The sequence below is a fragment of the Haliotis rubra genome, unplaced genomic scaffold (assembly GCF_003918875.1).
Source record: "Haliotis rubra isolate DU_JTF1 unplaced genomic scaffold, ASM391887v1 Scf371, whole genome shotgun sequence".
Classification (NCBI taxonomy): Eukaryota; Metazoa; Mollusca; class Gastropoda; order Lepetellida; family Haliotidae; genus Haliotis; species Haliotis rubra.
Window position 1 is genome coordinate 283,500 of NW_025767048.1, and position 27,677 is coordinate 311,176.

At 38.6% G+C, this 27,677-nt stretch overlaps 1 protein-coding gene across 1 annotated transcript in view; it reads left to right on the forward strand.

Moving 5' to 3' along the window:
• Positions 1 to 554: 554 nt before the first annotated feature.
• LOC124285946 overlaps positions 555 to 27,677 on the forward strand; it is a 64,421-nt gene continuing 37,298 nt past the window's right edge. Inside the window, exons 1-9 of the mRNA XM_046722235.1 lie at positions 555 to 561; positions 2,346 to 2,412; positions 3,411 to 3,511; positions 9,006 to 9,095; positions 9,646 to 9,861; positions 11,157 to 11,282; positions 20,326 to 20,390; positions 21,238 to 21,338; positions 23,269 to 23,422. Of these exons, the coding sequence (XP_046578191.1) occupies positions 555 to 561; positions 2,346 to 2,412; positions 3,411 to 3,511; positions 9,006 to 9,095; positions 9,646 to 9,861; positions 11,157 to 11,282; positions 20,326 to 20,390; positions 21,238 to 21,338; positions 23,269 to 23,422 (927 nt within the window). The remainder of the gene's footprint in view (positions 562 to 2,345; positions 2,413 to 3,410; positions 3,512 to 9,005; positions 9,096 to 9,645; positions 9,862 to 11,156; positions 11,283 to 20,325; positions 20,391 to 21,237; positions 21,339 to 23,268; positions 23,423 to 27,677) is intronic.

Sequence of the window (27,677 nt, forward strand, 5' to 3'; positions counted from 1 at the left end):
GGCAGAGAATGTCCTGTGTTTGTTCTCTATGAGATTTGCCTACTATGGGCCTGATGTCAACTAGAGAGCCATGTTGGTCTGACCTGCCAATGGCAGGGAATGTATTTGTTGTCAGTGAGACAGTGTGTACAATGGTGCTGGGCCAACCATACTGGTCTACAATAACGCAGACGAATGTTGAAATATTTGTTTACTATTGGACATGCAGAGTACATGGGTTCACAAGTAGTTTCATTTTCCTATTTCTTTTGGGCCCAGTTGCATTTTTTTAAGATTATGATAATTAATCATTAAGTTAGTATTTATATGGCACCTTTTCCAACATCTTTGCTCAGAGGCATTTAGGCAAAGGCACTGTCAAAAATGAGAGTTTTCAAGACACGCTTGAATAGTTCAATGTCTTCAATGTTCTGAATGTTTGGTGGCAAGTTATTCCACAGACACGTCTTAGCGAGTTTGTCTACTTCTTCATTTCCAGCTAAAAACATATGTGGAATTCATACAATATCACTGCTTATGTACTGTTCAAGCTCAAAACAATGTCAAGATACAAGATGTCGTGTAATGTGTCAGAGCATTGACCTTGTACACCTGATTGAATGGCATGTACAGCTGATAACAAATCGGTAAAATTATTACTTCATGCTCATTAGAAAAGCAAGATTCATAGATGTCAACTTCTTTATTGTAAATAACACACGGTTTCGGAGTGTTTGCCTGATCAAGGAGCAAGCATACACTCCGAAATGTTGTGTTATTCATAGTAAAGAAGTTGACATCCATAAATCTTGCTTTTCTTTTGCATTCCACTTCTAGATGCCCTTCAAAGATTGCATGCTCATTATCTTTACCCATTTCAATGTTTAAAGTTTAGCTGTTAAGTCTGCAGCACATACAGACAAATGATCATTCAAAACTGAAACATACAACTTTATGGATGACAACTTCTTGTTTACTGCAAAGGGCTAAAAGTTCACTTTTAGCTTGATAACAATATAAGAATCTACATTGAAACTGTTATATATATCAGTTGCTGATAGAGCAACTTTAAGATGATGATATTGCGAAGGAGGTTCGGAGCATTCCACCTGTAGGTGAAGCTGGAGTGGTAGGAAAGAGACCCAGGGCATAGATTTTCGAAGCTCCCTTAGCGCTAAGATAGTCATAAGTTAATGTTAATGTATGGCACTTACGACTATCTTAGCGCTAAGAGAGCTTCGAAACTCTAGGTCCAGTACATATCCAAAGATATGGTCTGTACCCGATTGAGTTTAACAAAATGAATTATCACAGCATTCATGAAAACCTGTCAGACACATTCTAATCTAGACAAGATTAGGGCTATGTAAAGCAGAAAAGACGATTTATCAGCACCCCACTTTGGCAGAAACGCTTTTCAGTAAATCGAGAGCCTTTGTACATTTTGATGAAAGTCAGTTAGACCAAGTGAGCCTTTGATGAAAGATTACACCCAAAAATTTAAATTCAGAAACATATTCTGTTGTCATGATCACCTAGGTGTAACTTCAGATTTGGAGGAACATTATGTTTAAGAATTTGCGTCTGACTTAAAAGTTTCATTTTTATCAAGTTATCGTTTTACCTCGACTCGCAAACATATGGTTCTTGGAGACCCAAAAATTATTAGTTTGCAAGGGTCCTTGCAGGCATTACAAGGGTCCTATTAAGTAATGGTGCAGAGAACTGTATGTTTTGATAATTTCTTTAGAACCTGGCATGAATCATTGATCATATGAACTGATGGGTGAAATGATGCACCCAAATGCTCCAGTAAACTTTAGGCTCAGTATTATTCGTTACACTGCTGTACTGAGTCTAACAAAACCTTATGGAAGGTCGCGTCAGGTAACCTTTCCAATTGACCAATCAGAACACAGCTTACCAGATCGCGAAAGTGGACATTCGCACATAACTTTCGAACTTTTACCTCGAAAAGGTTTGGACACGAACGATACCGAATGCTATTTTCAGTACGATCGGTTCCTAGTGATGCACGAATAATACTGAGTCTAAGTTTACTTAGACTGGCAACTGCTCTGAAAGAAACTACCGAACACTTAGCAAAGTCATGGATGTGTTGTGGGTACAGTGAGTAATATTGTGCGAATTGTTTTTCTGCGTCCATTCTCTACATTTGTGCATACTGAATGCACATTTGCGCGTCGCATAAAACCCTGATATCCACATAATTATCTCCCTTGTTCATCATACCAACCTTTAAATGCAATTTAAAGAAGGGTGACCATACTGTTTGCACTTGGTTACTTTAGACATAGGAAGATGAGTGAATATTGTGACTGACTGTCTATCCCTCTGTTTTTCAGATGCCGAGTGTGGTGGGGAGAACAGCACCTGCAAAGTATTCTACAGCTGTGCCAACATCAAGATAAGGTGAGGAACCTTCGACATGTTGTATCACAATATACAGCACACTACAGTTGTAACAAATATATTTCACTAAAGGTGGTAACTCTACTGACTGACTGATTGAGTGAGTTTGGTTTTACGCCGCTTTTAGCAATATTCCAGCAACATCACGGTGGGGGACACCAAACATGGGCTTCACACAATGTACCCATGTGGGGATTCGAACCCGGGTCTTCGGCGTGACGAGCCAATGCTTAAACCACTAGGCTACCCACGCCCCAGTGGTAACTCTAGATATAGTTACATCTTTGCAAAGACGTATATATAAATCGTATATGTACATGATCTATGTCTTCAGAGGTCTAGGACAATTTGTGAAGGAGTGACTTGAACTTTCAACTTTCAATGTGTGAAGCCCATTTCTGGTGTCCCCTGATATTGCTGGAATAATTCTAAAAGCGGCGTAACACCAAACTCACTCACTCACTCACTTTAGTGTATATACTCTGTGTTAGAATTCAGCAACCCATGCTTGTCTTACGGGATGGGGGTGTCAGACTCGCTGACTTGGTTGACAGGTATCACCGTATCACAGTTGTGTAGACTGATGTTCATGCTGTTGATCACTGGAATGTCTGGTCCAGACTTGATTATTTACAGACCACTGCCATACTGCTGTAATATTGCTGAAAGTGGTGTTAAACAGACAACAAACACTCAAGTGTATCCTCCAACTTTTTGAGGTATAGCTGAGCATGCTCTTTCAAAGACTTCAAAGAACATCATACAATTCTTGCTCGAAAGTCATTTGATAAGAATTATGTCATTCAAGGCCTTGGCAAAGCTTTCATAACATATTTGGAGGACATTTTCGACAAATGCATCATTGACTTCAACCATGTTCCCATGTTTCTGCAGGTGAACACTTACGTTTGCTTGTACCTGAATCATACAATAGATTTGTTGTGATTGTGGGAAGAGTGTAGAATAATCTTTATTCTTTGGTGTTTTCTCCTATTCAGACCAACTCCAGTGGGCCAGAGTCGGAACCTGTCATCTTGCAGCAACTACCTTGACAACCTCATGGGCCCATGGCCATACACTCCCCCAACAGATCTACAAGGTGAGCGGCTGTAAATGAAATACTCATTTCTCGTGTGTCATCCTTGAATATTGCTAGTATGGAATTGTGAAGCCATACTATCTGTAATGAGAACAGGCCTTTTGTGGTTGCAGTTGAGATCTCAAAGGCGGTTCCAAACCATCTCATATCCAAATCCATAACTAGTCCCAATTTCGATACCCATGTTAGAATAAGATGGATGTTGCAAAAAGTGACTTGGACCCTGTTCCTCAAAGCGATCGTAGCGCTGCGACTGTCGTAAGTCTATGTTAAAGTATTGGCGTTACGATCACATTGAGGAACGGGGCCCAGAGTGGCTGTGTATCATTGTACACCTATGTGTATGCTTTTACTAGCAGCCACTGGTTTGAGTTATCAAGATTTGTTGTTAGGTAGATATGATACCTAGTATTGCAGAGAAGTGTATAAAACAACAGCCCTTGTTATGTGAGTCACTATTACTTTCCACGCCGAAGACCCCGGGTTTGATTCCCCACATGGGTACAATGTGTGAAGCCGATTTCTGGTGTCCCCTGTCATAATATTGCTGGAATATTGCTAAAAGCGGCGTAAAACCAAACTCACTCACTCACTATTACCTTCAGCTGATCATGTCATTGTCTATCTCATATAAACTCTCTACATATCTCCCTTCCGTACCATGTTAACGAAACCAACTATTAAGCTAAAAAAAACTACTAAACCATTGTGCTTCTACCTTGCTGTATCTTGTTCATTCACTTGACTACGCGAAGCAATACAATGTTGCTTTCTTACTACCAGAAAAACAGTTTGACAAAAGTGTAACCTGTAGATAAGCCACTTTTTAAAGACTGCTTGTTTTTGGTCTTCAAAGTTCGCTTTATCTACTGTTATACAGTACACTATTTGCACAATATTGACTGCCGGTATGTTGTAATGCTATTTCTTTTCTACTGAAACAAGGTCTGAAAAGACTGACCAACTCAAAACCTAATTTTAAACTTGACTGCTGTATGGCAATCCTAGTGCAAATGTCTTGTTGTTCCATTGTTGAGTCTGTTGTTGTGCAAGAATGTATTTTAGTCTTTTTGCTTAATTTGATTTAGGACATGACATTTGTTACTCCAATTCCACATCCCTTTGATTACCAGTATTCTAGAACTAGGGGGGGCACTCAGATTTTATTTTTACATTAATGGATTATACATAATTTCACGTTAACATTATTCGTGTTTTGTTTAGAGAACTGTTAACACTTATTCATAACCATCTCATGTCCCACCATTTCAAAATGATATTTACAACTTATATGACTTAGCTAAATGGTCTACTGTTATTATCCCCCGCAACGCGTTTTGCGGGGGGTATTAAAATGGACTCCGTCCGTGCGTCCGTCCGTCCGTGCACATTTGTCTTTTCCGGAGCAGAACTCTAAAACCGTTCAATATTTCTTCACCAAACTTGGCACATACATGGATCTGGTGGTGTACTGGTGCCTTTTGGTAGTTTTGGAATTCTGAATTAAATGTTTTTGGCGTTTCCATGGCAACAAGTTCGACTTTGACTGAAATTAGTGGTAGTGCTCTTTTCCGGAGCAGAACTCTGAAACCGTTCAATATTTCTTCACCAAACTTGGTACATGGATAGATCTGGTGGTGTACTGGTGCCTTTTGGTAGTTTTGGAATTCTGAATAAAATATTTTTGGCATTTCCATGGCAACAAGTTTGACTGAAATTGGTGATAGTGCTGCTTTCTGGAGCAGAACTTTAAAAACCTTTCAATACTCTCCTTCCACTTTTCTATATACACACCTAAATATTTTATATACACACCTAAATATTTAATCATAACTCGTAGACATAATCATGAAGAGTATTTTGCCATTGCGGGGGATATTGATGACTTTGTCTTCTTGTTTGTTTTTTCAAGTCCTGTAGAAAAGAACTTGTGGCAACTTGCTCTGCATGTTTTGATTCTCCAATTTTCTCAAAAATATGACAAGAAAAACTTATTTGTGTGCACTTTTCATATCTTCCTTAAAAAACATGATAAGACCTGGGGGTGGTACTTTCAAACTTTTGCTCATTTAGAAAAAAACTGAACATTTTGTGTATTACTATGATGAATAATAGCCCGAAGCTTGCTCAGTATGAAGACTTCCTGTTTGAAAGGAAGTGATATAATTTCTTGATGACTGCTGGTACCATCATGCTGAATTATGGTTGATAATTCAAACCTCTGAATGAAACAGTTGATTTGATGTCTACTTCACCACATAATCTCATATTTGTAAGACAGGACCATACTTTCTTCTTAGGGTAGGTAGGTAGGATTTTTTTTTTTACATATTTTTTTAGACGTAAAGTTCGAACTAATAACACATTTATCAATGTGTAATTGTTTATTTAATCAAGCTTGTGGACATCATGTTGACTTTCTCTATCACAATGACCGATGTCTTTCGATGCCAGGAAAAACACAATGGTATCTGAAAGCTTATTTTATTCATACTGCTTAAAAAAATAGGGTCGGCATCAGGATTCAAGGGTTGGGCAATCGGAACCACAACATTTTTTTTAATGCCTTAATCAAAGTTACAAGGAAGTTCCAGATGTGACATGTATGCAACAAAAGACAGGCACTGGTAGAGTTTGTCCCAGGCAATCTGTGCTGGTAGTACCAAGAGGTCAGGTTCGGCAGAACACAAAATTGAGGGTATATTACAGTTTTTAGGGACAACTTTAACCTTAATATGTAGTGTTTGTATTTATCTAATTGTTTTTCCCTTCTTCCTGTTTGCTTATGATTTCTTTGTCTTATTTTGGTAAAAAATTATCTTAACGTAAGGTGACAAGAATTGCCCCCTTTGGTCTATATTGGCGATAGACAGGAGTTATCCCCCTTCCTTGCACCAGCCGGCGTCGTTGTAGTTGGCATCCACCGTTCGCCTGCATGGCTGTGTAGCAGTTTTTTTAACTGCTCAGTTTAGTGATTTTATCATGACGGAAAGTGTACCTGATGTTCGTCCTGTTTGTTTGTTTTTTAATTCAGCACTCAGCAATATTCCAGCCGTTAGGTGACGGTCGATCTTTGGCATTGATCTAAACATACATAGAATGACATGCATTAAGCCTGGCAGTGAGCCTGACCTCCAGATCCCTATAGTCACCTCATACAAGCAGCATGGGTTGCTGAAGACCACGTTTACTCAAGGAGCAATACAATATCAGTGCTTCTCATGCAGTTGACTAAGGTTCAGAATACTTTATTTAAATTCAGTTAACATCATGTCAAGATCACATCCAGGATATTCAGTCAGAAAGTAGTCAGATTCATATTTGTGACACTTCCTCTGTTACCAACCTGTGATCAGTTTGATGGGCAAATACTGGCACGGGTCAGTGTCACTCATTTCATCCAAAACCATTGCATACATGCTGGCTTGAAACTGGCAGGTTGTGGCCGAGATGCTATTTCACTAGAATTGAGTAGAAACTGTCTCCTTACAGTAACTGTGACCATGGTACCTTATCTGTTATACAGAAGTTTTTTTAAAATATGTTCACAAAGAAATTATGTCATTAGTTCAGTAGACATGCAAAACACGAACATTTGAACAGAATACTGGCTCCCTTACATTATTGGACAATCTTGGGCAGATACTATGGGATCTAAGTGTGTCTCATCTCCACCTTCACTGTTAATGGAGGCACAGATAACAGTTGCACATGTAAACACGAATTCATTATAAAAGAAAAATAAGATCATGTTACTGTAATTATGTGTGGATTTTCAGAGCTTAATCAGTTAATAACTTTGTTGGATATTAAATTACTGGACCTTAATTCAATTTGTTGATGTTTTTATGAATAACAGTTTCTTTATTGTGTGTAACAGTGTTTCATGGTAACCTCCTGCTTGCCTTTCCCCCAATTAGATAAATCAATTTTATCACTGTGCAGTTGTAGCTTTCAATGTCATTGTAAAAAGAAAGAAGTTGTGATCCATGGAAAGTGTCCAGCATGTCAATGGCCAAAGACTTCATGAATGCATAAACTCAGGTAAAGTATAAAAATATACAAGTGTCAATGGAAAGTATAACTGTCATAAAATTCTTTGAGACAACATAAAATTTACAGATGATAAACACACAATAATGCTTGGTAGAGTTTAATGTGAATTTGTTTGATCTTCAATTGCGAAACATTACAATTCTTTGGTATATCTATGAGGTTATCTTCAGTGCATTTAGATGCCATTTCACTGTTAATCTGCGAAGAATTGCCTGTTATTTGCTTCTAAAATATCAGTATGGAGAATTAATGCCATGATGCTGAAAGTATGCTTTTTGATGTTGACAATGCTATGTGTTACATGTTGCTCAAAAGGAAGACACAATGTCACAGATTTTCGACAATAATTTGGACTATAATTTATATATTGGGGGCTTATACACTCACTTGAGCTCCTATTGATGCAATAGATATATCAAACAGAGCCTAAGGTGGTGCCTTTTACTATTTACAGATTTTTGTCATTTTTATATTTCTCGGTTTCCATGGAAACGTTTTGGACTTAGTCTTAAAGGGAAGGGTGGGCTTCGTTTCCGGAGCATAACTCAGAAACCGTTCAGTATTTTTCTGCAAAACTTTGTAGATATATCAAACAGAACCTAAAGTGGTGCCTTTTGCTATTTACAGATATTTGTGATTTATTATTTTCTTGGTTTCCATGGAAACGATTCGGACTTAGTCTCAAAAAGGAGGGGAGGGTTTCGTTTCCGGAGCACAACGTGAAAACTTCTTAATATCTTTCAACAAAACTTGGCAGATATGTTAGGCAGATCCCAAAGTGGTGCCTTTTGCTCTTTACAGATTTTTGGCATTTGTATTTTTCTTGGTTTCCATGGAAACGATTTGGACTTAGTCTCAAACAGGAGGGGTGGGTTTCGTTTTCTGGAGCACAATGCGAAAACTTCTTAATATCCTTCAACAAAACTTGGCAGATATGTTAGGCAGATCCCAAAGTGATGCCTTTTACTCTTTACATCTTTTGGGCATTTGTATTTTTCTTGGTTTCCATGGAAACGATTCAGACTTAGTCTCAAAAGGGAGGGGTGGGTTTCGTTTCCGGAGCACAGCTCAAAAACCTCTTAATATCTTTCAACAAAACTTGGCAGATATGTTAGGCAGATCCCAAAGTGGTGCCTTTTGCTATTTGCAGATTTTTGTCATTTATGTTTTTCATGATTTCCATGGAAACGATTTGCACTTAGTCTAAAATCAAGCTGGACTTTAAGTAACTGTCAGATGATTTGTTCTTTCAAAGATGTGGGGGCCGGGGGGATATGTCATCTTCTGATGACTCTTGTTTCAAATTGGTAGACTCGATCATCTGCAGTGTGGTCACCCATCATGTAAATTCAACATCCTGTCAGATTGTCAGATTGTCTTTCACTCCATCCAGAGATATTCTGTTGGAGTATGATGAAGTTGGACTCCTCTCTTCCAGATCTTCTTGCCAGCTGCCTAAACCATAAACTCTCCAAGCATCAGTCTGGTACCAGACCTCAGGCTGTACACGTGGATGCTCTGTCCATGAGTTAGAAGGATCGAGTTGCTTATGAAATCGTTCTGTAGTGTCTTAAAGAAAGAGTCATAAAAAAGGTGTAGGAAACAGATTGTGACATAATTGTGATAGCCCCATCTTTGCCAACAGGACGTTTCAGAGTTGAAGGGCATTGATTTCTCCTCACTCACTCATGGTCAAAATTGAAGTACTTAGAGTTGAAGTTGTAGCCAAGAATAAGTCAAAGATGTTGTCCATACGGACAAAGTTGCAGATGGACCAGGGGCGGACAAAGTTGCAGATAGACCAGGCAGGCTGCTATGTCTCATAACAGCATTAAAAATCTTGCAGCCAATGAAAGGCCTAGAAGATGCCTCTTTTTATCATGCAAGACTTATTCAGACAAAGATATCATTAAGGCTACAGTAGCAGGATGGCTAAAGGCTACCATCACAGACAGTTATTTTAACTAGCCACACTAAGCCTTGAAAAGTCACGAGATTTGCATATGCAGTTTCTACAGAACAAATCATTTCAGGTTGCCAATGGAGTTCACATAATACCTTCTCCTTACATGATTCAGATCTAGATTGTATTGTCTGGGGCCACTCGTGGCTGCCCAGACACTCAGATGATGCTTCTCTGGGGATGTTGGAGGGATGTAGTATTCCAGCAGTCGGCAACCCTATCAAGTTAGATAACATTGATCAGATTGTTTGCCAGGGTAAACAGATCAGTGTTAATGGCTGGTTTCACTTTGTACATCTGGAGGAGGTTGCATGGTCCTACTCTGGATTCAGTATGATTGCTGCTAAACAAATTATGTTGTCTTTACCGGAATTGCCTTCATCCAGACTGGAAATGGCGTCATCAGGAGAAAGATATGTCAAGATCTAGTACCTCAGAATCAGAAATGGCATCATCAGGAGAAAGATATGTCAAGATCTAGTACCTCAGAATCAGAAATGACGGCATCAGAACCGGAAATCAATCGTGATGTCATTATGGCTTGGAGTGACATCATCCTTCAGGTAGTGACATTATACAGACAGGAAGTTAGGTCACTGGAATTGGATATGTCATCATGATATCTGAAAGTTACATCACAAGCAAGCCCAAATCACAGTTTTTAAAAAACCCCAACAACAACAGGTATTTGGCTTATCTAACTACCAGTACTACTCCATGTATTATTCATTCACAACTGTCAGCAATTTGGGATTTATGAGATTCCACCATCTCTCTGGTGTGTTCTGGCTGTGATGTAATAGAGGTAGTGTACTCAAAGGAATTATCATTGTGTGTAATTCTAAGAATACTAACTCTATTACACCAGGATTATTCCCTAGAAACATTTCAGGTATCTTGGATGTTCTGTTTGGGAAAAGAAGCGACATATTATGTGCCTTATGCATGAGATGAGTATGTTTTGTCAGAGATATACAATCTGCATTTGGATTGGTTGATAGCTGACAGTTTAAAGGAACATCTTGAAAATCTTGAAATTTCATAGCGTGCGGACATCCATTACAAAGAAATAATGGCTGTGATGTAATAGAGGGAGCACGGTGGTGTAGAGATTAAAGCTGGCCTCTCACGCCAAAGGCCCGGGTTCGAATCCAAGTGGAGACACCAAAATTTGTGACCTGGGTCTCATACTGTGTTGTGTCCCTGGGCAAGGCACTTCATCCACATTATTCTCATTCCACCCAGCTGTTCAATGGGAACAATGAGAAGCGGATGTACGGACCTATACGGTCGCGTGAAGCACTTAGTAGCAGCTTTGAAAGTACAATTCCGTCAGGGTAATAATGTAATGCCAGAGAGCAGCATCGTGTTGGATTCTAGGCGTAAAAATTAGCATTATTATTATGTTTTACAGATTAAAGATAGTATGCAGCAGAGAGGGTTCAGCTGATCCTGGCACAGTCAGGCTGGTAAGGCTCATCATCAGCTCAGGGCCCTTGCCCCCTCTACACGCAGCCCAGACAGCGAATGGGACTTCTCCCAGGAAACGCTGCCTAGTCGAACCCACCAAGAACTTTCCGGAGAATATGAAGGCTCCCAAACACTGCAGCCTTCTGAATTACCCAGAGTGTCAGAAGGGCTGTTCTCCCGGGCTGGAGAACCAAACCAAGGGCACCGAGAACAATGAGGAGCCTGGCACTCTGCAAATGAGACCTGATCTGCTTCAGGCGAAAGTCTGGAAGAGATCAGGAGGTACCAAACCAAGGGCACCGAGAACAATGAGGAGCCTGGCGACAGTGTGCCAAACTTGGGATGATAAGCAGTAATTTTTTAAAGGCATATTAGGTTGAGTTGAGACATTTCATATAGTGTTTATAAGAACAAGTCTGCATCAATGTAGGTCCGTACGATATCTTAGTGTCGGAGTTATTGCCCTTTGGAAGTTGGTCAATTTTGGATATTTATCATGCTTTTCCTGAATCTTATTATTAGGTTATTATTATTATTTTTATTATTCGCATTAGGAATTACATACAATGATGGTACTATAGTTCACCTTATAGGACAAGCTAATGCACATGTAGAGAAGCAAGAAATACAAACATAATGCCAGGGTATAATCAAATAACGTATTCATGAAATAAAAATGAAATGTCATGTGTAATAAATTTGCAGCAGGCAAGCAGCAAAAATGTTTGTAGTAATTCTATACTGTAGAATTTAGACTTAGGCATTATTGATTCTTGGGATGAAAGATTTTTATGACTACATTTTGTTTTCATATTGAAACAATTATTGTAATGATTTGATATAATGGACCTGAAGACAGGGATAATATTACATTGTAGCCACAAGGTTTCAGAAGTGAGTGTGTTTGTAGCTGTTCATGTCAAAAAAAGATGATTTGCAACTTCTGAATGAACTATTTTTCACATACAAGGCATTTAAAATGGTTTGATTTTGTAGTTAAGACATATTTGCTATCTGCATTTTTAGCAAACAGTTGCTTGTATTAAAAGGTTTGATAACTTCAGTGATTTGGGGGAGCCCCCAGGACTTTGTGTTGATGAGGTTTCCCAGTAAAACACATAAATATACCTGCAGCTGTTCATTGTCTTCAACAAATATTGATTAAATTGTAAAATTAAATCTTCCTTGTTGTTAATAGCAATGTCAATGGCAACCTAACCTCAGATTGAATTGGAGTTGACTTGAATCTGTAATGTCATTGAATTTGAAAAAGTGTGTGATGTTTTTGTAGTTAAATGGAAAGATCCGGAATTATCTTCAAACTGTGACAGTTGTCCTCCACTCCTCAGACCTGACAGCTTCTCAGTGTGAACTCGGATGTTAGTTAATGGTGTCCCAAGCTGTGTTCTGTGACACACTTACTGGTTCCATGGGGATTTGGGGTTAAAGTAGCTCCAGCAAACATGCTTGTCGTAAGAGGCAAACGAATAAGTTGATCAGGTGACTTTGCTGATTTACATCATCATACCTCGACATCATGCATCACAATATCTATTATTGGATTGTCTGGTTCCGACTTGATTATTTACAGGCTGCCATTTTACAGCTTGGCTGTTCGTGAGGGCTGTGTTAAGCAACAAACAAACTAACGGGCTTTCACGTTCACCTTTGTAGTTGTAAGACAGTTAGATGAAGTAATGACCCATGAAGAACTAGGTTAGAATTGGTCTTCAGCAACGCTACTAGTCGTAAGAGGTGATTAATGAAATTGGGTCATCACACACGTGACTTTGTTGATGTATCTCATCATATCCCACTTGCCTAAATGCTGCTCATGATGTAAGTCACTGGATTGTCTGGTCCAGACTTAATCACTTACAGACCTCCATCACAAATATGGAACATTGCTAAATGCTGCGTTAAATGCTAATCAAACGAACAGGTGAAGTAACGACCTTCAACTAATATTTAACAAGAGTCATCAGAAGATGACAAATCCCCCCAACCCCCCAAAATTTGCAAGAACAAATCAACTGACAGTTGCTTAAAGTCCAACTTGATTTTTTTGGACTAAGTCCAAAATGTTTGAGGAAACCTAGAAAAATAAAAATGACAAAAACCTGCAAATAGCAAAAGACACCACTTTAGCTTCTGTTCGATATATCTACCAAGTCTAGCTTATGTTTGATATATCAACCAAGTCTTGAAGAAAGATATTGAATGGTTTTCGAGTTGTGCTCCAGAAACGAAGGTTACCCCTCCCTTTTGAGACTACGTTCAAATAGTTTCAATGGAAACCAATCAAAATAAAAATGACAAAAATCTGTAAATAGCAAAAGGCACCCCTTCAGGTTCTCTTTGATATATCTACCAATTTTTGTTGAAAAATATTGAATGTTTTTTTAGTTATGCTCTGGAAACAAATGATTACGGACGGACATTACATGCTGATGGGATAACAAAGTTGTCATGGTTTTTCATCCAGATTATTAATTTATAATTACAGTTTAGTAATGTCAACCACTCACTTGTAATGACCTGGTCTGTACATACAGAAGGAAGTGTTCATTGCAATAGGGCATTTGTATGGGAATTAATGCATCAGTAGGGCAATGGATGTAATATCTAGAAAACAAACACACTGTGGCATGTTCCTTAGGCAGACACACAAATGATCCATTAATTAGAGCTAATCTGTCGGACTGTATGTCGTCATAGCAACATTATCAGGCACACTCCATTTCATCGTCAAACATCTTTCGGATTTTGGTTGTCGTTGGTTACCATAATTGATGTAAAGATGGATGGAAGTGATGTTTGGTCCATATTGACCAGAAGCAATGAAGAATTGCTCAATCAGGGATAGAGTGAAATCTTGCTTTTATTCCATGAACAAAAAGGGAATACAATATTGTAAGATAAGAACTTTGACTTTGTTGCAAGGTTTGGAACACCTGTTCATGCAGTCATCCTATTTATTGTGTCTGTGATTTATGGCTTTAATTCTTTGTCCCCTGATTCTGGAAGTTATTTGTCGTATCCCACACAGTTGCTCAAACAGCAACAGAACAATGGAATCTGTCTCTACCAGACTTGCTTGGTACCAACAATTTCAGACAATTTCGGCAACTGTCCAATCATTTGTTTTGCCCTATCCTGTGATCAAATTTGTGTCTTGTTTGTAAACTTATTCCCAAAACAGAACAAACAAACCTAACTCTAACCTTTTGCTGCAGTTTAAATATTATTTTGTATGATTATTTTCAATTCTGATTTTCAATTTGTTTTGGTCAAGCATTTGTGAATAAGAATGCCATAAAGTATTTATATCTGTGAAGCATGTTATATTATGGCACCATGTCAGGGGCGGATACAGCTTTTTGATAAAGGGGGGATGCACACTATTGAGAAAAGGAGGGGTGCACACTTCATTTTCACCCGAGTTTCAATGGTCATTTAACAAACTTTCAGCACAAAAGGGGTGGGGGTGGGGGTGGACCCCCCCTGGATCCACCTATGCATGTCAAATCTCTGTGCTGTTAGTATTTGCAGAGTGGGTGTGATAACACCAGTTACTCATTCCAAAGCTTATACAGTAAACTATGATTATTACATTGACTGATTGATTGTTGTTTAATGCCGCAATCAACATATTCCAGCTATGACTCTGGACCAGATAATCCAGTGATCAACAGCATGAACATTGATCTACGCAATTCAGACCACCCGATTCCGATAGTCGCCTCTTAAGACAAGCATGGGTTACTGAAGACCAATTCTAACACAGATCTTCATTTGTCATGTTTATAACAAACAAATGGATATAACAAATGAATTAAAATAATCCCTTAGAATTTGTCACAACTATGGTTGACTGTATATTTAGAAAGCCTCTGTAGGTAATAGATGTGTTTTTGTGCAGTATAGACATGGTACTAAGTATCTATGTTCTCTGTTTTGTCCGATGTGGCTATAAATTTAAACTTACTTACTAACTCTCTGTTTTGTCCGATGTGGCTATAAATTTGAACTTACTTACTAACTCTGTTTTGTCCGATGTGGCTATAAATTTAAACTTACTTACTAACTCTCTGTTTTGTCCGATGTGGCTATAAATTTGAACTTACTTACTAACTCTCTGTTTTGTCTGATGCAGCTATAAATTTGAACTTACTTACTAACTCTCTGTTTTGTCCGATGCGGCTATCAATTTAAACTTACTTACTAACTCTCTGTTTTGTCCGATGTGGCTATAAATTTAAACTTACTTACTAACTCTCTGTTTTGTCCGATGTGGCTATAAATTTAAACTTACTTACTAACTCTCTGTTTTGTCCGATGTGGCTATAAATTTGAACTTACTTACTAACTCTCTGTTTTGTCCGATGTGGCTATAAATTTAAACTTACTTACTAACTCTCTGTTTTGTCCGATGGCTATAAATTTAAACTTACTTACTAACTCTGTTTTGTCCGATGTGGCTATAAATTTGAACTTACTTACTAACTGTCTGTTTTGTCCGCTATGGCTATAAATTTGAACTTACTTACTAACTCTCTGTTTTGTCCGATGTGGCTATAAATTTAAACTTACTTACTAACTCTCTGTTTTGTCCGATGTGGCTATAAATTTGAACTTACTTACTAACTCTCTGTTTTGTCCGATGTGGCTATAAATTTGAACTTACTTACTAACTCTCTGTTTTGTCCGAATGGCTATAAATTTGAACTTACTTACTAACTCTCTGTTTTGTCCGATGTGGCTATAAATTTAAACTTACTTACTAACTCTCTGTTTTGTCCGATGTGGCTATAAATTTGAACTTACTTACTAACTCTCTGTTTTGTCCGATGTGGCTATAAATTTAAACTTACTTACTAACTCTCTGTTTTGTCCGATGTGGCTATAAATTTGAACTTACTTACTAACTCTCTGTTTTGTCCGATGTGGCTATAAATTTAAAAACTTACTAACGAACTCTGTTGTCCGATGTATAAATTTAAACTTACTTACTAACTCTCTGTTTTGTCCGATGTGGCTATAAATTTGAACTTACTTACTAACTCTCTGTTTTGTCCGATGTGGCTATAAATTTAAACTTACTTACTAACTCTCTGTTTTGTCCGATGTGGCTATAAATTTGAACTTACTTACTAACTCTCTGTTTTGTCCGATGTGGCTATAAATTTGAACTTACTTACTAACTCTCTGTTTTGTCCGATGTGGCTATAAATTTGAACTTACTTACTAACTCTCTGTTTTGTCCGATGTGGCTATAAATTTGAACTTACTTACTAACTCTCTTTTTTGTAAGGATTGTCCCAGAAACCTTCAAGAATGCTAATGTCATCTGCATCATTTTTAACAGTGAAAAATCCTGTTATGTTCAACATCTATGAAAACAAACGCCAGCTGCTATCTGATGTGAATTCTTGTGTAATGCTAAAAGGGTTGAACTACAAATGAATGAGTCTGTTTGATGACAGATACGTGTGTATGTATTCAGAAGTGTCCGACTTTAACCAAGCATCGACAACTGCCATTTCGCTACTCCTTATAACATCCAACAGGCTTTTACCACTGTGCACCTGACAGTCAGTTGTCAGGCTACGATCACTGTGACACAGTTGGTCCTTGTTGGCATTGAGAGTGATCAAACCTCATTGTGGTACTCAAGATTAATGGCTTCTATTTTGGATGTTCTTGTTTGTAAGGGACCATACCGTCTTGTATTCATTGTTTAAAGACTTCAATCTTGAATAGAATTGTGCAGTATGTTCAGAGCCTCTAACGCAAGTAGGTCTTTCTTCTGAAGTGAGATGGGCACTGTTTAAATATAGAATACCCAGTGCAAAGTCCCAATCTTGACTATCCTCAGAAATAAATTCCGTTTGGTGTATGGGAAAAAATAACTGAAAATGATAGAAATGGATCACTGAAAATCTGTGATGACGCCAGGCATTCAAGAAAAGGTTGAGCAAGACCTGTCCTACCTGTATCACCCAAATCACAAATTTTTCTGAAGTTGATAATTTCAAGTGATAGTTTTGGTTTAAGTATTTGTTAAACAGGGGCGGATACAGCTTTTTGAAGGGGGTGTGGGGTGTGTGCACAGTTCATTTTCACCCGTTATTACGAAAGTTTCAATGGTCATTTGATAAATTTACAGGACAAATCCCTGCACAACACCCCTTCTGGATCCACCTATGTTTATTAACATTTCATGTAGAATGTGACTTCGACTTCCACTTCATGTTGTATTTCCACTTTGGAGCCTATCACGGACGCCATCTTGGTTTCCCCTTCAAAGACACAAGTCAAGAGTGGATAACTGCTGCCATTTGTGTCATAAGCTTGTCGTGGTTGTCGTGGTGCAAGCAGTTTTTCTGAGGATGTTTGAGAGAGCGACAGCTTCAGCATGTTTGCAATGATAAGGTTATAAATCTTCTCTGCTCTGGATATGACCAAACACGTTCTCAGGACCTCTACTTAGTGCAGTCATATGAAACTCTAGTGGTCTATTGAGCTTATCGAATCAAATGACCTTTTAGACAAGTGACATGATTCATTGAGAATGATTTTTGTTCTGGTCTAAATGTTTTCTGATCAACTGTTGTGTTGAGGGTGTACCCTGTAATGTTAAAGGTATGCTCTGTAATGTTGAGAGAATGTTCTGTAACCACAATGATTTTTAAAAGGTTTTAATGGAGCTCAGTCAGGCCAAGACACTGTGGTGATGTCATTAGAATAGGTCTCCAGCAACCTAATTTCTTCTCATGAGAAGCAAGTGTATGGATTACTAGAGTTGGGTATTGCGATATATTGTGATATGTGTTGGCGTATTGCAATATGTATTGCAATATATTGTGAAAGTGTAACACATGGATTTAGGGTAATGAAATGACTGTTTCCTTTCTTTTGAAACAATGCCACTGGCCACTGTCAGAACTCAGATGTGATTTTACAAGATATCAATTGAAAATGTTTCCAAATTGAAGACTTCACTTAAAAAGCATCAGCAGCCGCGTCCGCCATTTTGATTTGTGTATCCCAACAACAAGTGCCCATTCTAAGTAAACTTAGGCTCAGAATTATTTGTTACACTGCTTATAGTCTAACAAAGCCTAGTAGAAGGTCGCGTCAGGTAACCTTTTCAATTGACCAATCAGAACACAGCTTACCAAATCGCGAAATTACATACCTTTTGAACTTTTACCTTGAAAAGGTTTGTACCCGAATGATTCGAATGCTATTTTCTGTACGATCGGTTCCTAGTGATGGACGCCACAGCAGTGAGTAAACAGTCACTAAACTGTCAGTATTCAAGCATGTGAGCTTGCGAAAATATTAGCTAATGATAACCATGTCAACAGAAACCCCAAAGCGTATATACTGCAGTTCTAATATCTGTGCTTTATTTTCATTTGTTGGGAGATCAGTGTTGGCAACCGGAGAAGAGAAAATCCATTTTGTAAGTCCGCCGAACCAACAGTAGCTGTTGTCTGATTGGTTAAGTCGCGTTGGCTGTCTCGCGTTTGATTGGACGGTCATAGGTCACTCAAAGGTTACCTGATGCGACCTTCTACTAGGGTTTGTTAGACTCAGTATAGCAGTGTAGTGAATAATACTGAGTCTAAGTTTACTTAGACTGAACGAGTGCCAGTACCAATTCTATTTTGTTTTATTTATATAGTTTAAAAGTCATGCAAATGCAATTATATGACCAATAAACATTCTTAAATCTATTAATGTATCGTAATATAAAGGAAATACAAATGTTATTAGTGTTTTTGACTATGTCAAAAATTACCGATCATGGTCACGGAAATTGCCGATCGTATCGGCTGAACCAGTTCGCGAAAAATGTACTGCAATATGCCATATTGTGAAGTTCAAATTGCAATTTACCGGTTAACCAGTATTATCGCCCCCCCTATCGATTACGTGGTCAGGCTCAGTGACTTTGTTAAATGCAGGTCATCGTATGTATCTCACCAATTATGTATCTTATGGTTATGATATCATTTAATATCAATTTTCTGATACCAGAGCTACAGATAACTTTTTTGTGTTCATCTCAATTGGGTATCCAAATTTTCTTTGAGTAACCAAATAAATTGTACTCAGCTCACTCAAACTCATTTGAGTATTTTGCCATTTTCAATTAATTTTAAAAATATAATAAAGTTTAAATGTTAGTGTTTGCTATTTATATTTGATCTGCAAGTTGTCAAGTTCATGTCCTGAAATAGAACCACTCAATATACCTCAGTTATTTTATCTGTCCACCGGTACGCAAGCTAGGATTTGACATTTTTGTGTGTACGCATGTGAGATCACATTTATTGAGTATTTACAAAAATTCAAGCGTACTTTTATGCAATAGACTTAATAGGAATTGAGTTTTCACATAAATATTTGTGTAATTTATGGAGATACGCAGCTTATTTGTACCTCTGGATGCAGACAAGTTGCCATCATATATCTGGAATATCATGGAGTGCAGTTTTAAACAACTAACAGCATGACCTGATGGACTAGTGAGGCAGTGATGTTTTTGAATGCATTAAAGTGTGGAATGCAAAGATTATCATGAATCTGTGTGGTGGGGTAGCCTAGTGGTTAAAGCTTGACAAAGACCCTGGTTTGATTCCCCACATGGGTCCAATGTGTGCAGCTCATTTCTGGTGTCCCTCGCCACGATATTGCTGGACTATTGCTAAGAACAGCATGAAACCCAACTCACTCACTGAGGGTACAGGATATTTGTATTTTCTCAACAAAGAAATGTCTGTATCATCCATTGACTTGAAAGAGTTAATATGACTACTTTTGGTGCACAGCAGTACAAATACACAAATGGTGAGTGCAGTTGCAAATGCTAACTATTGTGTTACATTTGACAGAGGGGCGGTGGGGTAGCCTAGTGGTAAAAGCATCCACTCGACACACTGAAGACCTGGGTTCGATTTCCCACGTGGGTACAATGTGTGAAGCCCATTTCTGGTGTCCCCCCGCCATGATATTGCTGGAGTATTGCTAAAAGTAGTGTAAAACCATACCCACTCAGATATATTCAAGTGATGGTTCCGCACACACACATATCTATAGCTACTGTCAAGCCTCACACCATTTGTTAGATAAATACATTGCCTGACATGTCCCTGAGAGCTCCTTTAACTGGCAGCATATGGATATAGATTCTAACACCACTTTGTTATGAAATCATTAAAAATGCATGAGCACATGTTTAAAAGTTTCACAAGTACAAGACAGAATGTCTCAATTTGATACGGTCAGTCATTGGTGCGATGACAATTGACAGAATTGCAGACAGAATTGCCGCCGGAGACCGCGGCTCTTGATGAATGGCCAGCTCTTACGGATGTGGTATCACTGAGTGGGTCTTTCAGCAGGGATTGCTGTGGCGCGACTATTTACACAGTATGGGAACATTTCCAACCACTCATGCTAAGAGATTGACATTTAACAATCTGAAGGCGTAGAAGTAGACTGTGATTTTTCATTGAAACAAAATATATCTTTTTCAGTCAGCATTTCAAAATATACGGGGAAAAAAGTTAGGGATCATAGATAATAAGGGGATATTTTCATGCTTCAGTATGAAAATAAATCAGCAACATGGTCCCTTTTTTTTTCAATTTTCAGTGTTGTGGAAATATATTCTCAGAAACACAGATAATTACAGTTTCAATAGCACCCACTGCAATTATATTTCAAAGAGTCAAGCATGTTCTGTTAGCAATCTTCTTTTTCAGCCTTCTTCATTGAAATGTTTTATGCAATTCCAAGGCAGAATATCAAACGGCCACCACAAACCTTTTGTAGTGAATGAGTGAGTGAGTTCTAAGTTTTACCCCACACTCAGCAATATTCCAGCTATATGGCGGCGGTCTGTAAATAATCTAATCTGGATCAAACAATCCAGTGATCAACAGCATGAGCATCAATCTGCGCAACTGGGAACCGATGACATGTGTCAACCAAGTCAGCGAGCCTGACCACCCAATCCCGTTAGTTGCCTCTTACGACAAGCATGGGTTACTGAAGATCAATATTCTAACCTGGACCTTCACTGGTCAAACCTTTTGTATAGTTAAAGACGTGTCTGAAAACTCTCAATAGATTTGTATGTGACCAGCCATATAAGATATGAAATTCAAGCAGTAGGTATTCCAGAAAAATGTTGTACTTAGATATTTTTTATTTATTGCAGACAAGCAAACAAAATGCCACAAATGAACCCTTGGTATTCGGGAGATTTGACCCCTATAGGAAAGATCTGAATCTTGATATACCTTTACAGACAACTGACAGGTAAGGCTGAAATATGAAAGAACTATACTTTGATGTATTTGGTAGTAAGGATTGCATGTTGATATTCTTTGTATGAAGGTGAATTATACTTTTATGTCCCTGTCTACTATATCTACCCGTTCATGTCTCCTGTTTGAAAGAGTGACCGTTTGATGTCTCCTGTATGAAAGAGTGACACTTTGATGTCTCCTGTCTACTATAGTGACACATTGATGTCTCCTGTCTACTAAAGTGACAGTTTGATGTCTCCAGTATGAAAGAGTGACACTTTGACGTCTCCTGTCTACTATAGTGACACTTTGACGTCTCCTGTTTACTATAGTGACACTTTGATGTCTCCTGTCTACTATAGTGACAGTTTGATGTCTCCTGTATGAAAGAGTGACACTTTGACGTCTCCTGTCTACTATAGTGACACTCTGATGTCTCCTGTATGAACTAGTGACACTTTGATGTCTCCAGTATGAAATAGTGACACTTTGACGTCTCCTGTATGAAAGAGTGACACTTTGACGTCTCCTGTCTACTATAGTGACACTTTGATGTCTCCTGTCTACTATAGGGACACTTTGATGTCTCCTGTCTACTATAGTGACACTTTGATGTCTCCTGTCTACTATAGTGACACTTTGATGTCTCCTGTCTACTGTAGTGACACTTTGACGTCTCCTGTCTACTATAGTGACACTTTGATGTCTCCTGTCTACTATAGTGACACTTTGAAATCTCCTGTCTACTATAGTGACACTTTGATGTCTCCTGTCTACTATAGTGACACTTTGACATCTCCTGTCTACTAGAGTGACTCTTTGATGTCTCCTGTCTACTATAGTGACACTTTGATGTCTCCTGTCTACTATAGTGACACTTTGATGTCTCCTGTTTACTATAGTGACACTTTGATGTCTCCTGTCTACTATAGTGACACTTTGATGTCTCCTGTCTACTATAGTGACACTTTGATGTCTCCTGTATGAATGAGTGACACTTTGACATCTCCTGTCTACTATAGTGACACTTTGATATCGCCTGTCTACTATAGTGACACTTTGATGTCTCCTGTCTACTATAGTGACACTTTGATGTCTCCTGTTTACTATAGTGACACTTTGATGTCTCCTGTCTACTATAGTGACACTTTGATGTCTCCTGTCTACTATAGTGACACTTTGATGTCTCCTGTCTACTATAGTGACACTTTGACATCTCCTGTCTACTATAGTGACACTTTGACGTCTCCTGTCTACTATAGTGACACTTTGATGTCTCCTGTCTACTATAGTGACACTTTGACATCTCCTGTCTACTATAGTGACACTTTGATGTCTCCTGTCTACTATAGTGACACTTTGATGTCTCCAGTATGAAAGAGTGACACTTTGATGTCTCCTGTCTACTATAGTGACACTTTGATGTCTCCAGTATGAAAGAGTGACACGTTGATGTCTCCTGTATGAAAGAGTGACACTTTGTCATCTCCTGTCTACTATAGTGACACTTTGATGTCTCCAGTATGAAAGAGTGAAACTTTAAAGTCTTCGATGGGGATAAACAGGCAAACCATTATTATTTTGCATAGATAAGGGTTCTTAAATCACCATTTCATGAGAGCATTCAGTTGTTGCTTTTATGCTGGCTTAGCTTCCTAATATTGATCTCAGGAACATAGATTAAAAGATGAAAGTATCAGCAACATTCACAAGTTATTTATTTCTTTACTTTATAAAAACATTATCTTTGAAATGCCATGATGAAAGTCATTATGAGAGTCTAATTTAATTAGAGAAAAAAGGAAGAAATATTTGCAAAATGCACTGATCACTAAATTTATGGTCTTACATTAAAAGCAATTTGTCACATCTGTCAAGGGAACAGCCTCAATGAAATGACAATTACTAGCTTTCATCTTGAAGTGGAATGCTTGTTTCAGAGATTCAGTACAGAGGATTCACATAGTCTTCGTGGACGAACTTGGAAATACCACAGAGTTGTTTTCCTACAACATCACACGGGCAAATTATGTCGACAATAATGTTGCCATTGTTTGGTCAGGCATCTCATCTGAAAACGTTGCCAGATTAGAGGTACAGTATTAAAAACTTGCATGTTTCTATTTATTTGCGTGTTGTGTTTAAGCACAATCATTCCTTCATTGAATACATTGTGGTTATTTGCTCCTGGAATGATTGAAACTTTACTAAAACAGCCATTGAATGTATGTGAATCTCATGATTGGATGGCATTCAGTGGTTTTATTTGTCATTAACTGTTTCAAAGGCATGTTCCATGTAATCAAATATTTGTGTTCGTAAGTCCATCCACATAATTTTCAGTGGCATGCCTGTCAAAGATCAAGATCATAGCATCATTTTGAACAATTGTATCAATTGTTGCTGGAGGTGAGGTGAGGTGAAATTGGGTTTAACGTCGTGCTTGAGAATGCGTGTGTATGTGTAGGTGCGGCTGCTTGTACTAGCCCAGACTGAAGCTAATTTTATAGTGCTAGCCCACTGAGATACTATGCCGCAGTGAAGCATGATTACCCCACTCAGACACATTATACTGACTCCGAGCCGACCAGTCCTTATTGTACCCATTAATGCCGAGAGCCAGGCAGGGACCAACAAGTACCATATTTTAACGTCTTTTGGTATGACACGGTCGGGGCTCGAACCCGCGACCTTCCGCTCTCCGGGCAGATGCTCTAACCACTACACCACGGAGGCGGTCAATTGTTGCTGGAATTCCATATTCAAGTTTGCAGGAGGGAATGTACCAGGTAATGTTCATAAACAGCAGATGATCATACTGGTTCTGTTTTTGCATTGGACATCTTTATATATTTTAGGAACAGGAACCTAATTCAAATAACAGAATATCCAAATATCTACTTTTCTTAAAGAACAATCTGGGGGTGCTTCTATCATTGCATAAATCAGATAAATTGGCTCACTCTGATGTCAAATGAACTCTGGAAGTCAGCCTTAACCATCATAACATGCTTTGTAAATGTCATACAGACAGTGAGTGAGTATTGTTTTATGTCGCTTTTAGCAATATTCCAGCAATATCACGGCGGGGACACCAGAAATGGGCTTCACACATTGTACCCATGTGGGGAATAGAACTCTGGTCTTTGTCGAGACGAGCGAACGCTTTAACTACTAGGCTACCCCACACGCCCCTCATACAGGCAGTAGTAAGTTTTGATAAAAGGTTTGACTTTCTTTGACTCCACTGTAATAGGGACAGGGATCAATAAGCAGGGAAGATTCTTCAAAGTAATCATGAAGCAACTTGATTTATGGTGTATCAGGTCACTGTGACCTAATAGCTTGTCATATACTACACACATAGGCGCCTGACTTGTTTACTTCCGGGCATATGTCCTGACTTCGTGCGAGAATGGACGGCAAAATTATTGAAAGCTTTAAATGAGAATAAAATCACCAGGTTAGTGATACGCAAGGTACTTTACAGAGGTCAACTGAGCATAAATTGTACAGTTTATTCAACGGTCAAAGCGATGGAAGCGTTTGTCAGACCGAAACCGAACTGAGCCTGCCGCCATTTTGTTTCGATTTACTGACACACCTTTCTTATATCTTATATATATAGGTCATACTTATAAATATATCAGAGTCGGGCGCGCCTATGACTACACAGAATCTGCTAAAGAACATAGTATAGAGAAAGTGACCCAAGAAATATAGATTGAAATATCTTGGTTAAGAAACAATACAGTAACCTCAATATGACTTTAATTTCATTGTGAAGTGACAGAGACATGCAGTCAATGGCAGGATGAGCACAGAAAACCTGCATTCAGATGTATCTTGACAAAACAACAAGGTTTTCTACCGAGGATTACATCAACTGAATGTATTCATAACCCCTCAGAGTCAATGATGTTGCTTGATGACCACGAAATAGGGCAGATGCTTTGATTGGTTGGTTGGTTGGTTGGTTGTTTAACGCTGCACTTAGCAATATTCGAGATATATTGCAGCGGTCTGGATCAGACAATCCAGTGATCAACATCATTAGCATCAAATCTATGTAATTGGGCTACGGTGACATGTGTCAACCAAGTCAGCGAGCCTGACCACCTGATCCCATTAGCTGCCTCTTACGACAAGCATGGGTTACTGAGGACCAATTCTAACCCGGGTCGTTACGAGTTGGCAGATGCTCTGAACCTGGTCAACATCTCGTGACACTACAAACATCATTTGACTCGGCAAAAGTGTGATCGGTAAGGACATGGAATTGGTACTTGTTGTTTGGATCAGTTTCCCAGTGACATGCAGATGGTCGACAGTGTTTCACCACACAGCAAGTAGTTGCTTTTATGTGAGAGACGATCAATTTTTTTTCATGTTTCATGTTTTGAGAGCATTTCAGTTCTGGTCACATACTCTCATTTTGATGGATGAACTGACTGATTACTGATCAAATGTTGTTTGTTCCTTAAACATTTCTTCTACTGATATGTTTTTGACTATTTGAACAGATGCACACAAATTGATGCAACCCTTGTTTTGATCCTTAGCAATCTGTGAGTAGAATACCTCATCTCCCAGTTTTACCAGTGTCCATGATTGTTCGAAGGCGTGTACAAATAAGGACAATATTGTTTTAATCCTTAGCAATCTGTGAGTAGTATACCTAATCTCCCAGTGTTACCAGTGTCCATGATTGTTTGAAGGCATGTACAAATAAGGACAGGATTGTTTTGATCCTTAGCAATCTGTGAGTAATAACCTAATCTTCCAGTGTTATCAGTGTCCATGATTGTTCGAAGGCGTGTACAAATAAGGACAAGATTGTTTTGATCCTTAGCAATCTGTGAGTAGTATACCTAATCTCCCAGTGTTACCGGTGTCCATGATTGTTCAAAGGCGTGTGCAAATAAGGACAGGATTGTTTTGATCCTTAGCAATCTGTGAGTAGTATACCTAATCTTCCAGTGTTATCAGTGTCCATGATTGTTCGAAGGCGTGTACAAATAAGGACAAGATTGTTTTGATCCTTAGCAATGTGTGAGTAGTATACCTAATCTCCCAGTGTTACCAGTGTCCATGACAAAGGCGTGTACAAATAAGGACAGGATTGTTTTGATCCTTAGCAATCTGTGAGTAGTATACCTAATCTCCCAGTGTTACCAGTGTCCATGATTGTTTGTACAAATAAGGACAGGATTGTTTTGATCCTTAGCAATCTGTGAGTAGTTTACCTAATCTCCCAGTGTTACCAGTGTCCATGAGGACAATAAGGACAGGATTGTTTTGATCCTTAGCAATCTGTGAGTAGTTTACCTAATCTCCCAGTGTTACCAGTGTCCATGATTGTTCGAAGGCGTGTACAAATAAGGACAGGATTGTTTTGATCCTTAGCAATCTGTGAGTAGTTTACCTAATCTCCCAGTGTTACCAGTGTCCATGATTGTTCGAAGGCGTGTACAAATAAGGACAAGATTGTTTTGATCCTTAGCAATCTGTGAGTAGTATACCTAATCTCCCAGTGTTACCAGTGTCCATGATTGTTCAAAGGCGTGTACAAATAAGGACAGGATTGTTTTGATCCTTAGCAATCTGTGAGTAGTATACCTAATCTTCCAGTGTTACCAGTGTCCATGATTGTTCGAAGGCGTGTACAAATAAGGACAAGATTGTTTTGATCCTTAGCAATCTGTGAGTAGAATACCTAATCTCCAAGTGTTACCAGTGTCCATGATTGTTCGAAGGCGTGTACAAATAAGGACAGGATCGTTTTGATCCTTAGCAATCTGTGAGTAGGATACCTAATCTCCCAGTGTTACCAGTGTTGATTGTTGTAAGTGCTTGACCTGTCACACGGTGGAGGTCTGGTAATGATATCAACCACTGGGTCACCAGAGGGCATTATGTACAGCCTGCAGTGATATGGAGGGAATAATGTAGTGTAAAATGTCAGTCATCCAGATTAGATTTGATTTCTTTTGAAACGTCTGTATGTTACTTGGTCACCGGGACCTACTTTTGATGTGCAATATTTAGCTCACCTGAATAAAGTCAAGAGGGTTTGCATCCTGCCGTTTTATCTGTTGTCAGATGTGCAGTTAGTCATTTTCTCTTCAAGTGGACAAATCTCCTTAGAAACACATTGGACCAATAAAGGTGTAACTTCGCGTACTTGTTCCGACCACTAATAACAGCCCTATTTGTTCGAAATGTATGAATATAATGCTCAATTCAGTCACCACTGCAGGCATATCAATACACCTTTTAAAGGCCATTACACAGCTATATTTGTTCGAAATGTTTAAAATAGGTACAATGTAGTCAGTAGTCAATTTTT